The 15,151-nt window shown below is 39.2% G+C and overlaps 1 protein-coding gene across 1 annotated transcript; it reads right to left on the bottom strand.

The window, feature by feature from the left end:
- Positions 1-837: 837 nt before the first annotated feature.
- Positions 838-14,506, bottom strand: LOC148759157 (ankyrin repeat domain-containing protein 26-like). Its single transcript, XM_088798424.1, has 5 exons — positions 14,385-14,506; positions 8,916-9,112; positions 7,510-7,735; positions 2,598-2,643; positions 838-1,464 (listed from the first exon to the last, which is right to left on the bottom strand). The coding sequence occupies exons 1-5, from the start codon at positions 14,481-14,483 to the stop codon at positions 1,415-1,417; spliced, it is 618 nt and encodes a 205-aa protein (XP_088654550.1). The 5' UTR covers positions 14,484-14,506; the 3' UTR covers positions 838-1,414.
- Positions 14,507-15,151: the final 645 nt, after the last annotated feature.

Raw genomic sequence — 15,151 nt, 5'->3', positions numbered from 1 at the left:
AGAATTGGTAGGAATTCATAGTTTTCATTATATTTGATATTGAACCCACGCGTGCGTGTATGCGTGCGTTTCTGTTGACACACATAATCCCTGTTGTTCACTGAGGGAGCCCGAGAGCAACGACAACCACTAGCAACATGCATACCCACCGCATCTGGTGTCCAGATCCAGGTCTCCCGATGTCACTCTCCCCTAAGAGGATTCAGGGCTTCTATAGAAAATGTCCGATGGCAGGGCTGGGGCGGACAACTGCAAGATGAGCTTGGAACAACTTGTCGAGAGAGGAAGGATGTGCTCAAAGAATAATGGGGACAGGTCAAAAAGATATGCCGTGAGCTTGAAATGGCTACCACTGGGCAAATCAGGAGCATTTAAGCACCAAAGTAATAAGCTTTCCTTCCTCCCTCATCTGTTTGCGTGTTTCGTTGGATGTATTGATCAATGCAGGAGGGATGACACAATCATACTATAATCATTTGGCAACCATCAAGGCATTGATTCAGCAAGAGTCATCAATGGGTGCTCCATCTAGTGGGTGAGATTTTGAGGATTGACGATATATTTACAGAGTCTCAGGGTATCTGCACACAAGAGATAAGGGAATAACCAAGGGGAAATAGTAATTTTATGGTGGACAAACTCGGCGACGCTTCTTAACCACACGATCAAAGTCAACATTGCCAGTAACGGAACCCAGCACCTGCCTCCAGATTTGCTGCACTGGGAAGAACTCAGCATCACTTGTGTGACATTTCTGCCAAGTCGGCGTAACCAGAAGCTTCTTAATTTTAAGACTGTTTCCAAAAAACAAATCGATAAATCAATGACTAGAAAAGGTGAAAAACCTTAGACAAATTTTATTTCTGTAAGAGGACAGCTTTATGAATCTGTGTTTAAAATTATATATTAATATAATCAGATTTATGGCACTATAACAATTGTAATACATCCAAACATTGATCGTAACCATAACAGCAGATATCAAAATGATGTCTGTGAAAATTTTTAGGTTCATACACAGTGATAAATATTGGAAAATTGAAAAATAGCTATCAGTTTACACCACTGCAGTATTAATGACAACTTGGTTGTTTGGGTGTTGGATAAACAGCTAGTATTTGGGCAGCATGAGTATGTAAAACTTAACACTGCTTGTTTTCATCCACAAAATCTGCTCCAAAGCTAGTTAGACGCCAAGAAACACAGTTTGAATACTATATAGATTTTCATATACACATATGAAACGAAAATATTTTCCTTCAATAAGGATTTTCACATGCCATATGTTTAATGGGAAAGAAGGAAAATGCTATGTAAACAGCCCAGTAAAGGCGAACTATTTATATTTCAGATCATATAGTTCTTACTCAAAAACGACATATATTCTTGTGATGCATTCAAAACTAGATCATCACTAGATATTAAAGCAAAGTAGACGGTGTTCAGATTGAAGTTCAGCATCAGCTAGAAAAAAAAAGAAAGAATCATACTCTTTATCTAAAATGTAAGTATACATGTTAAGAAGAATGAAAAAAACCTATGAAGACTCCACTACCCAATAGGAGATTACTATTACATATCACTTGCCCATGGCTGCACACTGAATTAACTGCTCTTCCTGCTAAGTTTCAGAGCTTCTGATTGTCTCATTCTTCATTCATTTATTCAACAAGCATGTGCTAAGTTAGTACAACAAGCACTGAAGTTACAAGGTGAAGAGGACATGGTCCATCCCCGAACCATCACCTACTCTAAACTGGAAAAACAGGTGAACAGGCCATTTCCATTCAGAGTCACATATACCATACAAATATAAAGCAGGGCATTATCGGAACACATAGAAGGGACCTCCTGGCTTTGTGTCAATATTGTCTGCCTTTTGGTGGCGGTGATACGTATGTTCGTATCTGAAGGACAAGGAAAAAGCATGCCACATAGAAGGAAGAAGCAGATGCAAAGACTAGAGTGGGGAAGAACACGCGTGGAATGAGAAGTAGTCTAGTTTAGCTATCAATAGATGCTAGAGCAAAGGGGCAGACTAGAGTTAGTAGCAAGAGAGAAGGCCGAATTATTTGGCAAGAAGTAAATTGATTTGGGTGGTTTTAACCATGCAAAAGTATGTGATGTTTCTCCTGAAGGTAAAAGGTAAACCAATGACAAAGTCAATGACTGGAGGTTTAAATGTCACCGATCAGGTGACAGCTATATGGACTGTAATTGCCTAAGTATTACTAGATGAGCCTGGTTACTGGGCCTTATATCACTAGCAAAAACAGGATAGGTTGATGAAGCCCAGTTTTCAATGTGCAAGTTAAAAGTTCCATATGGGTGGTAGAGGAAAGGAAGGGGACGGCCAGAAATAAAAAGAGATACATGGACTTTGAGGTTTTCGAAAAGCTACACGTGATGAATAAATGAGGAAGAAATGTATTCTTCATAATGCTTGTTTATGCTTTCAACTTTCCCACTTGCAATGCATGAGAAAATAGTTATTGTAGTATCTATTATCAAAACATGGAGAAGGATGCCATATTCTTTATTGTTTATTTCAGAAATTAATGGTATCTAACTGGAATCAATACATTTTGGCCACCTACCTTCTTCTACATCTCTAGTTATGCTTTCCACCAACTTCTGCTGCTCCTGAAATAAATCAAATCTTAGTTACAGTATTTAAGTTAAACAAGAGGCTTTAATGTAGGAATGTGGCCTTTACATAACACCTTTAAAGAGTAGACCTTGCTTGGGCATTGTGTAAATACACACAAAAGTAATCACATAAATAAAATAAATTTCTACTCATTTTAATTTAATAGAGAACATATATAGGTGATGCTGTTTAGACTAATCCGACCATAGTGCAGCTGAAATTCGTCTACTGAATACACACAATTTCAGAAGGATGAGGTGTGATCTGATTCCTACAAAGAATCAAACAAGTCATATTTTACAGTGAAAGCATTACTTTTCAATCCTTAGAAAAACAGCCCTTTATAAAATTTTAACCAGTTTTTTTGTAACTTTAATGGATTTTTTCCTTTATGGATTTTTTATCTTAATGGTTTCTTGCACTTTTAAAATTAATCTTACGGTGTGTTCTAGGCTATTGCTCAGCATAGAACCTTAAATACATAAAATGATGATTGTGGCCCTGTCACGTCACGTGAAAATTCTGCTGGCTGCAACAATCACAAAAACTGTTTTCTTGTCTGTATTATGACTGAAACATTTATATTTGTATGGACACAAAGATTACAGGAAATCTGACTTAGAAAGTATGGCCTAGACCCAGTTTTCAAATTTAGTTTCTGATTCATGACTAAAGAATTAGTAACAACGAAAAGAATACATAATTATTTAATTGTAACTTCGTATTCTTTCTACAAATGAGGGAGGCCCAATTTTTGAAGTATTTGAGTGGTTGTAGTTAGTCTACTTAATTACGAAATGTATGGGAATATTTCAAACTCTATACTGCAAGTGTCCCAGTCTAAAGTTTTCTTATTTAATCCTTCCTTCTGAAAGGTATCCTCTCACTACATGACCGAAACGGGGCTTACAATAATGTCCAGAACATAATAGACAGTGTGGTGACAACGATAATATGACATCCAATGCCTTTACAAATTCAGGGGTGAAGACAAATCTGTTGGCCATCATGGTTTCCAATATTTGCAGAGACTGTTTTCCATAACACCTTTTTGTCAATAGCTTCATAGAAGGGGCTTATAAAATGAATAATGTGACAACATTACTAGACGGTCTTGTAAAAACAACAACCCAATACCAGGTGAAGGGAGAGGCCTGTCATGAAACAGTTTTAATTCCAATTAATCAACAATATATAAAATGCAAATCACATTTTTCTGTGACTTGAATTAGGGAACTGCAAATGTAACGTTATTTTCTTTTCCCCAGAGCCCTTTTCCTAGATATTTACTTCGATTATCTTTATGTTTATTTGTAGGTGAGGATTGTGTTCAGAATGTAGAAGTAGCTTGTAGTCCAATATTCAGAAGGAGAATGCTTCTGCAAGTTTATTTATACCTTTCCATTACTCAAAAATATAGACAGGTGAGAAAATTATACACAGGAAAAGAATGTATCCACGAACTTTAATTCAAAGGAGTTTCACTAGAAGGGTTTTCTCATAACTGGTACTTCTCAGACTCTGTCCCATAGAAATCTAAGGTTCCACTGGGGACCCCGCAGGAACACAAAATCTCAGAGTCTCCATGTCTCCGTTAGCTAGGCAGCTCTACTTGTCTATATTTTATATCATATAGTTTCGTTCAAAATTTTTTTTAAAGACTCGTATTAGACTGAAAAATAAATATTTTTGAAGTCAGAAAGTCACTGATTTAGTCAAAGTCCGTAATTGTACATAACAGGCAATCAAGCTCAGAGAGATCAGAGGTCACCTAGGGCACAAAACCAATGAGCTGCGGGCCAGGAATGGGCTTTAGGACTTCTTACTGAGGCTAGAGTAACATGCCAGCTACTTCCTCATATTCAGGAAATTGCCATCAATTTCTGACTCAGACAAAATGAATACCTAAAACTTTGTCATGTAGTTCAACAATACTGAGGCATGAGAAACAAAATAGTAACTTTCTAAATAATTGGAAGCTTTAAAGTCATGAAAAAAAATAAGGAAACTGAGACTGATATCAAAACTCCGATTAATAGCAGTCAATACACTCAATATATAAAGCACAAACATTCCTCAACACAGGACCGAGAACTTGAAGGAGAAAATCTTTAATGATAGAAAGCAAACTCGAACTGAGGAAATTCTTCCTTAAAGGAACCTTTCTTTTCCTGAAAATAAAACTTGGTTGACCGATATCAACCAACAAATGCGTTAACCATGTTGTGGTAATCTGTAGCAAGCAAAACTTATACCACAAAAGAGATTTCTCTTTATCTCCTAGCACACTTCTGTCCAACCTCACATCATCACAGCTGGACCATAAGTCTTTCCAGCATTCTGTCGTGATTGGGAGACGTATCTCTGTATCTTGACGGAGTAGCGCTTTTTCATCTCTCTTAATCAGGCTTGCACGATTGGGCAAAACAACGCCCCACAGGGGGATAGTGGCTAACTTGGAAAAACGGTATTGAGTTTAAAATAAACCATTTCTCGTTTATCTAGAAATACTGAAAAACTAAACACATCTTTCCTACCAAAAATTAATTAAAGAAAAAATGTCCACAAGCATATTCTCTTGCATAGCTTCTGCATTTACACTCTTTCATCTTCTGATTTTTCTGGAGACGACTAAAGAGACCATTTGAAGTACGTATCATGCTGAACAACTTACAAAACATTAGACATACACTTTCCTTTTGTACCCAGTATTCCAATGTCAGCACTTCGAAGCACTGAGATCCTATACGACCAAAAGGCTGTCTCAAAATACTTGGCTCTGCTATGCTATGTTATGATGAAATTAAATGAAAAAACAAGGTTGAAACCTCATTTAGCACAGGCCTACGCTATTTTGCTTGTCATTAAGCGGGCCATAAAAATACCATCAAATTACAAACCAATCTGCATTGACAGAAATGGCTATCTTAGAAGGTGATGTCAACATTATGGCAAATGACACAACAACGTTGCATCTCCTCTAACATCTATAACTAGTTGGACATCTCTAGCCCAAAAGAGGTTCCTCTGTCCCACACACTAGGACGCCTAAAAGATCCCACAGCCGTAAAGGGAAGGAGGGTGTATGGGAAGTGAAAGGGAGGCAGGATGGGGGGAAGGACAGGAACAGGCCCACACCTGGTTCCAGGTGGACAGGCTGAGCCTGAAGCCCCAGCAAAGGCAGTAGCAGTGGAGGGGTTGGGGCGCAACCCCCACATCACAGCCCAATGGAGGGTAAGAGGGGCAGCAGCAGCATCCCCCCACCTCCACAAGAATCCCAACCCTCCCCAGTTGCAGCAGTGCTGGCACCACCAGAGACCAGTAGCAGCAGCAGAAATACTTCTCCAGCCTCCAACCACAGCACAGTCCTACCAGGGCCACAGGGAACCAGGTGAGCTCAGTGGGCTCAAGACAGGCTCTCCTCAACCAGCGCTTTCCCCTGTTCCCTCCCAAGGTGCTGGTGCCCAGCGAACGTCGTGATCTGGATACAGCGGCAACACCCATCATGCTGGTCACCCAGGCCAGCACTCCCACACTCACAGCTAAGCCCCCACACTTGGACCCCCTAGGCACAAGTAGCACCAGTGAAAGAAAACAGAAACTGTGCTATTGCATCAGCTACTGAAAAACAAAACAGAGACGTCTAATTATCTACCTGCTGAATTGCTCACATCAAAATGTACATCAATAAGAAAGTGTTCACTACTTCAAATGAGCCTGCAGAGGAACAAGCCATCCAGCAGCATGAACAACCAGGGTAACAGGGTAACACTGAGACAACGACACTTCTCCAGAAACCAAGTCAAAGTCACGAAAGATTGTGATCTACGTGATAGAGATTTCAAGATAGCAGCCAGGAAGAATCTCAATGAGATACAAGAAAACTCACGAGGCAGTTCAATGAGTTCAGGAGTAAAATTAATGCACAGAAGGACTACTTTACCAAAGGTATGAAAACTATAAAAAAGGTCCAAACAGAAATCCTGGCTCGGTGAAGAAGTAAAGAAATGAGATCAAAATGGACATTTTAATAACAGTATTGCACAAAGAAAACAAGTTGCTAGTAACGACCCCATTTCATTGCCATCTCAGTCATCAATTATTCAAGTGATGCCGAGATATACAGATATAAGTGAACTTCATTTTAAAAATTCAAATATTTGCTCAATTTACCTCTTTCGAAAATGTACTGTGGCTTAGCAAGACATTTTATTTTATTATTACTTTTTAAGCAAGACATTTTAAATCATCGAAATAAAAATGCTATAAGTAAAACAGAAATTAAGGATGTACTATCATGTAAAAAGATGACAACTTTTAACTTGGAAAGAGAAGTTAATCTTTCCAGGGTTACACGTTTGCCGAATTCATAAAAAGGATTTACCTCGGTTTCATTGAAATAAGAAACATCCACATTTAGTTAGTAAATGTCAATCATTCACTTACGCTTAGGGATGGCGAAACTGGGCTGTAGGAAAACTAAAATTGTTATAAACCATCGCCAAATTAAAAACAATGCAGAAGTAAGCCAAAGCATCTCAAAGCATACCGTTCGTTGTTAGGTAGTAATATTTCATTTGTAAAATCTAATTGAAAAGCAGCTTTTCCAGAAATTTAAAATGTGTCAGTTAATTACATTTATTGAATACAGTTAATGACAGGTAGCTCTTAAAACATGGGAGATGCAGGGACTTACAAAAGATGGTCAAATTTCTGTCTCCATTCTACATTAGCACACACAATTATGCCCTTTACGTTGTGTGCATTAGTCAATGAAACAACTCAGAATCTCACCAAGTTAAGAACAAGAATTACATCGCAAATCTGAAACCCAAAGGAAAGAAGGTAATATAACTAACCTTCATCAAGTTGGTGCACGTGCCATTATTAGAAGTCTGTGGGGCTGACGTAGCATTCACCAACTGCTCTCTTGGAGCGAGATTTCCTTGAGGTCGGAACCAATCATTTAGCCTTCCAACACAAGGGAGGTGCAGGTCTGGCCTCCTGGGAGCCGTGCTGAGTAAAGAGTTCTGTGGTGCATTCATGAGAAGCTGGGTTCTCATCTCTGCCAGCGTGTCCTTAATCCTGTGAAGATTGTAAGAGCAAAGACTTAGTATTTTATTTTCTCCTTAATGATTTGCAGTTCTTAATGTTTCCATAATAGTAAGTGGAATTGCCCATGAAACGAACACTGAAAATATGTCAGGGCAGACCTACCAAGTACAAGGATATGTTTCAAATTGTTTTAAACCGGTACATATGTTTCTGTGGGGAAGCCAGGCTAAGAAGTAATTCAAAGTAGGGAGGGGAGGAAAAGGCCTATCAGTGATGTTGACGGCTTAACAGATAATCCTTTCTGCCTTCTGAAATGGCTGAACCCATAAGATTCTTGAGGATTGCTAAGAGACATACATAGTAAACAAGTTTAGAAATTTGTTGAAATCCCACAAAGCTATTTTCAAGCATTTGCTTTCACTGCCCTTGGGTAATCCCCTCATTACCCTGAAGAAATTAACCATTTGGCACTGAGGCGTCATTTAGAACAACAGCCTCTGGGGGAGAACAAGAGAGCCTGGTTGGTGATCATACTGAACTGAAACAGCTCCAGGGGCATGTAGCTTATGACACTGTTACCAAGGCACTGGAGGTGGGATCTGCCCTTTCTGTCTTCCACACACCCCCTCAGGCTGACCGCCTTATTTTTATAGCCACTTAGTCAGTTACACTACCCTTCACCCCTATGTTAACCTTCTCCTATATTTCACATGTATGCCTCTGTGTACATCCAAAAGACTAGAAAAAACAGCTTGTCCGAAAGCGACCTCTAGAGACAAAAACACAGAGCACAATCGAGAAAGTACATTTACCAAGTGCCAGAATATGCAGAGTACTTAACCCTTTGGGTTTAAGTTGTTATAGTAAATAGTTACCTCATATTTAGGGAAATTTTGACAAGAAATTTTATAATAAATAGCGCTGTCTAAATCACAAAGCTTCAAAAACACTTTGCTTAGAGACTGGTAGATCAGATTAAGGCTATGAAAAGCGTGAGAAGGAAAAATACAGTCATGTAAAACCAAAAATGGGAGAGATGCATCCTGAACTAACATTTTAAAAGTAATTTATTCACTAACATCATTTTCCAAAATTATACTATTTAGTAAGCTTTCACTTCCTATTAATCTCGGGAATCTGCCTGGATAAAAATTAGACTTTAGAGGCAAATTAATGAGCTTGATTGATTTTTCTCTTTGTTTGGACTTACTTGTTTAGTTTCTTTTCCAAAGATGCTGTAACTTTTAATTCCTCTAGGTAGAGGCGCTTACATTCTTCCAATTCTATTTTAAAATGTTTCGCTTTGGAGAGTTCAGATTCCAGACGTTGAATTCTGACCTGCAGACGTTGAATTCTGTCACCACGGTCATTTAACGGGTCTACGTTTTCTTGACATGCTGCTTGTTCCTAAAGCCAACGGAAAGGATACATTTTAAAAATAATTATAACCTGAATAATTATAGTCTATTTGTATTCTTTAGTTTTAAGTCAATGATTTGGAGGGCAATTTAAATGTGAAAAAAGCTGAAGTTTAAAATACTTATCATCAATATGGAATGAAATACATCTGAATTATGAAAATATTTCGAATCATCTCATCTGACTGTTCCAATAAGAGAATCAATTTGAAATTTTAAAAATTGAACAATATGACTTAATAATCTAAGAGTATGGTGCAGTTTTTAAATCACCCTTTTTCTTTATTTCCTAATAGTCTCGTTTTATATCAACTGGCCTTCAAAATAAAATCATTTTCCACAAAGAATGATTCTCAAAGATCAACTGAGTGATAATAGTGATGGGAACTGAAATATCAAGAAGGAGAGGCAAATCCCACCTTAGTTCCAGAAATCTGAAAATAAAAAAGTACCCGCTGTGAACGGAATAGGGGAATGACGTACAATACGTATATCCAAACGTCATCTGCAGTGAAATGAACTAAGGCATGGTAATCAGTGAATTAACCTGTAAAAACAGATTTAAAAAATGTTTTCTACTACATCCTGTCTTGCTCAGTCTTCAATATCCCAGAATTTTTAGTGTTCTGCTTCACGCTTTTTACCTCATTCGTGACTATATGAATTTTGAGGCTCAATAATTTTTATCTCCTCTTCTTTTTATTCTCTAGTTTTTCACATGACTTTTGTACTCCTTTATAGATAATAACTCCTGTTAAGATTGATTTTCTTCAACAAGATGTAGACATCCTTTTTAAAAAACTGTTTAAAACAAATTGTGTTTGTTTCCAATCTAGTTGTGGGATGCACAGCTCAGCTCCAAGTCAAATCGTTCTCTTCAATCTACTAGTTATGGCGGGTCCAGCTCACTGACCCATGCGGGAAACGAACCGGCAACCTTGGTGTTATGAGCACTGCACTCTAACCACTGAGCCAACCGGCCACGCACCCACCGGGGGCTCAGCTCCAAGCTCCAGCCATTGTTTTCAATCTAGCTGTGGAGGGTGTACCTAACTGGTGCATGTGGCAATCGAACCAGCGACCTTGGTGTTATGAGCACGATGCTCTAACCATTGAGCCAACTGGCCACCCCACAGATGGAGACATTCTGAAGATGCAGTTTCCAGTTTTGCTGTGAGATCGTCATTCTGAATGAGTAACATAGTATAATTTGGTTACGAAGGAAGTTGACTGAGAATAGTCTAACCCCAAACCAGTATCAACTTTTGAAATCAATTCAGTTGCAATAAAATGTCATCGATACTGTAGCAGAGTCTTAGAATGTGGAACCTTGAATTACTCAGAATGAAGAACGAACATAAAAGCACCAGGAGTCTCAAAAATGCATCCTTTACTGTCATCGACTTTGCCACACGACATCTGCACTTGATTTTCTACTATTTCTTGAATGCTTGTTTCATGTCTTTCTTCTATAAAATGACTATAAGTCACCTCCCAGTTGATAGTCTCTCACCTGTTCCCCATTTTAACTCTCCATAATTTCTTAAGAAGTTGTAGGGAGTTACAAGTAACTCATCCGAGTTACTTCGGCCTCTGTCAGCTACAAATGTTTCATGGCAATTTGAATTGCTTTCCAAGAAGAAATGATTCCCAAGGTTAAGGAGAAATCACATCTCACACTGTGAATGTTTAGTGAGATGAGCGCTACATTTTTTTCACCCACAACAAAAGTCTTAATTCGATAACGCTGTCTCGTAATCCTCTCTTTCTTTCCAAGATATACGAGAACATCCTAAACAGCAATAGTAACAACAACAAATCTCCTGGAATTTCAGTGGACCTGAGCAGGGTAGAACTACTTTCCTGTAGATACAATGCTTATTTGGTAAGACGAGGTGAGTGGATATAGTGTTTTTAAAACATGCCTACAAATTCTTGACATTTCTCCATGAAATTCCCTCTCTTTTAATATGTGCTGGCCTTAGTGAGTCACTGGATTCTAGTGCATGGAATAGGGCAGAACTGCTGTGAGAATGCTATGTATGTCTGAGGCAGGAAATGTGATACAGCTTCCATGTGACTTTCTCTCTCGGGAAGCTCGGCCTGAGAACCCAGCCACCAGCTGTGCAGAATGAAGAAGCCCAGGCCACACAGTCAGGCCTCCTATAGATGTTTGCGCTGAGACGGGCCCAGCGGATGTCCCGGGCAAAAGGCCGCTTCAACTGCTACATGTGTGTGTTACAGCCTTTAGATGATTCTCATTCGCAGCTTCATGGCCACCCAGCTGATGCCAAGTGGAAAAGAAATGAGCTGGTCTCACAGACCTTCATCCAACTGCATTCCTTTGGAACAAAACAGATGCTGTTTTGAGCCACTAGCTTTTGAGTTGGTTTCTTGAGCAGCAATAAATAACTGGCATTGTTACTGATATTCAAAATGGTGTGAGGCCACAAGGAATGCCATCTAAAGCCTGTAGGAGTGCCTTTGCACCAGGAGGGACGTGGAACCCGAAAGGATGTGGAGAAGAGTGAGAATGACAACCACAGGGCCTCCAAGAGACGCTTCTTGGGGGCTTGCTGGCCCCTGAAGAGGCTGACAGCAAGAACTTCTCAGCCAGTGAAGAAAATGAGTCTGAAATCTGGATGAAAGGGGACTCTTGCTATGAAGTAACAAAGTAAAATCCATGAGATACATGAGCTAACGAAAGACTATGAACTGTAAAGGAACCAGGACATATTGTGTTCAAATATCTGTTTCCCATTTACAGCCTCTCCCACAGGTCCGTTTCTGTTTCCCATTTACAGCCTCTCCTAAGGTCCCCACAGGGCAAATCATGCTAAAAGAAAGAAATGGCTTCTGGGTGAAGATCAAATTCCCTGTGCTCCCAGGAAGACATGATATAAGGATGAAGAGAAGACTGTAAAACTCTTCCTCGAGACCTCAAAAGGGTTAAGGTGGGGCCTTAAATTCCTGGAAGGATCTACAGAGTATAAGAATTTTAAAGGCATGGTCCTGCAACAGCTACAGGAAGCCCAAGAGCTTCTCTCAAAACGATTTATGACGGTGGCTTTTCTAATGGCACGAACCCCAATAACTCACACGCAACGCCAAGCTTTTAGGATGATCAAGTAGCAAACAACCAGCTTGTTACCTTGGACTAATAAAAACCAAGAGAGTGAAAACTAAGAGGAGGCCTGTGGGGCTTAGGCATTCGCGTGGAGGAATGATGCTGAGGAAAGGGCTGCAAGCACAGGTCGTTTCTTATGAAAAGCACAGAACAAAGAGCTCACAGGGCCCAGCAAAGGGCCATGGAGAAGCACTGGCAAGGTTACCACTGAGTCCTAATCCAAGAACGGACAGCACACATCAGGCTGTATTTCAGAATTGCTATGGACTAAGGTGCCTTCCACTTTCCATTTCTGCAGGGGAAACTTCAGCAGTCGAGCAGAATGTTGGGTGTGTGGGTGGTAGGTAACTTGTCCCTTCCATTCTCATGTTTTCATATTGAAAGGAATTGTCCTCAAGGGGCTTTATCCTAGAAACCAAAAGCCAGGCCCTTCATCCCCATTTGCACCAGACTCACATGGTAAAATCTTAGACTCGAACCTGAGCCTGATGCCATAAACTTGAGACTTGTGGGGAGTATTGTGTAGGGATGAGTGTATTTTCCATGTGGGAGGAATATAAAGAATTGTGGACAGTGGATAGATCAAGCTGGTTTTTAAATGTGTCCGTAAATTTTGAAATATTCATTGCATAAAAACAGTCTAATATGGGTCAACATTAGTGACTCGCTCCTAATGAACAGAATATGTTGAAAGAGATTCCGTGTGAATGCCAAGACTCCTTCACAAAGGGCAACACTGCTCCTGTTGGTTATGTCTCTGAGGATCTGAACCTTGGAACCCAGCCCCGTGTTGTGGGGAGGCTCGGGCCACAGTGCGAGCCGGCTGTTCAGGTGTGGGTGTCCCTGCTGTCTGCCCCAGCTAGAGTGCTGACCAACAGTAGGCACCAACAACCGGACACATTGCTGAACAGACTTTCAAATGATTCCAGCCACCAGCCATGGAGCTGTCCCAGTTGAAGCTGAGGGGAACAGAGACAGACGGCCCTGGCCACACTCTTCTTAAGTATGGATTTGTGAACCAAATAACTGTGGTTTATTTCAGCCACTTCATTGGGGAGTTAAGGAAAAAATAGACACAACTTCTGGATTATAAAAAGATATAATAAGCAACATAACTTATGCAGTATAAATTACAGACATATCTTCTTTTATTGCACTTTGCTGTAATGCGTTTTGCAACTATTATTATTATTATTATGTTTTACAAATTGAAAGCTTGTAATAATCATGCATAAAAAAATGCTATGCTTTAAAGGACACATTGAAAAACTAAAAAGCAAGCTAATGAAAGGGAGAAATATTTGAAAATCCTGTATGTGATAACTAATTTGTATCTAGGTTATACAAAGATTCTTACAATTCAGCAAGAAAAAGACTATCCAATTTTAATGGGCAATGGAATTGAATAATCAATTCTTCAAGGAAGATATATGAATGGATAATACGCCTGTGAGAAGATTGCTCAGGATCGTTAGTCATCAGAAAAAAATAAATCAAAACCACAATATGGAGCAGAGAGTACACTAGTGGTTCCCTAGGGCTAGGAAGAGTGGGAAGGGCAGACTGGCACACAGTGAAAGCTAACAGGTACAAGGATACTTTCCAGGGTCATGAAAATGTTCTAAAACTGATTGTGATGACGACTGCATAAAGCTTTGAACACACTAAAAGCACTGCACTGGACAGTTTAAATGAGTGAACTGCATGCTATGTTCATTATATCTCAATCACGCTGTTACGAATGAATGGAAGGAAGGAAGGGAGGAAGGAAGGGAGGAAGGGGAAGGAAGGAAGGAAGGAAGGAAGGAAGGAAGGAAGGAAGGAAGGAAGGAAGGAAGGAAGGAAAAAAGAAACAAAGAAAGAAAGAAAGAAGAAAGAAGCTGATTTGGAGCCAGTGCTTTGGGGGTCATGCAACAGAGTCCTTCTTGGCTTTAGATAACTAGCCAGGGTTGAGACATAGGAGAGGTAACAGAATGCCCTTTTAAAGAAAAATTATATAGAAAAATAGCGGTCTTTTTCACTGCTTCTGTCTATGAAATTAAGGAAAAATCTATATCATACTGCTAAAAGCATTGAGTGGTTTATATTTCCCCAAATTAAGTGATTTCTGGGTTCCAAACGGATTATAAATTACCTTCTGTTTTAACCTATTTTTCTGAATATCCATTTCAGATTGATTGGGTTCTAAATCTCCAAGGACACTAACCTCTCCATTTTGATTGTCATGTAGCATCCTTGTATTCTGAAAGAGTGTCTTCAGTCTGCAGAATTGCAGAAAATGAGTAAGTCAAATTCTTTAAGACAAATATTTAATAATTATTTAAAGAGAGATTATGTCTATCATACAAAATAAACAAACCTATAAATTATGAACCTCTCCTATTTATTCCAGTATAATAGTTTGAGAGCATACTAATTAAATTGTATCTTAGGTAAGTAACATAAAACAATTGTAATACATATGACACAGACATCATATTGTAACGATGAAAGGTTCTTATAATTAAAGTATTATTAACATCCGCTTAAGATTGTTAGTATCAAACGTTACCCTATTATTAAATATCAGCTATAAAGCAGAGATCAGTATCAAAGGTGAAGAAGGAAAGTATAATATATGTGGGTGTTTCGAAAAGACAGAAAAATACCATTCGGAGCCTACTGACCACAGTCTACAGGAAGAAAAGAAATCATTCAAAATAGAAAGAGAAACCGGAAGGAAAAATCTGGTCAGAGTGGAAAGGAAAGGGGAAGGGCTTTAGAAGAAAGGACACTGGAGAGATAAGGTGTAACAGTCTCTTCAAGTCTGTTTTAAGAAGAGATCTTTGCCAGCACAATTTAATAAAATGAGAAGAATCCAAAACAATGCAGAGAAAGACAGTGACATGAGGGAAAATAAAC

Source organism: Rhinolophus sinicus, chromosome 1 (genome assembly GCF_057876585.1).
Source record: "Rhinolophus sinicus isolate RSI-liver-muscle chromosome 1, RSI-T2T, whole genome shotgun sequence".
NCBI classification, from domain to species: Eukaryota; Metazoa; Chordata; class Mammalia; order Chiroptera; family Rhinolophidae; genus Rhinolophus; species Rhinolophus sinicus.
The sequence above is the reverse complement of the archived record's forward strand: the minus strand, read 5'-3'. Positions and strand labels throughout refer to the sequence as shown.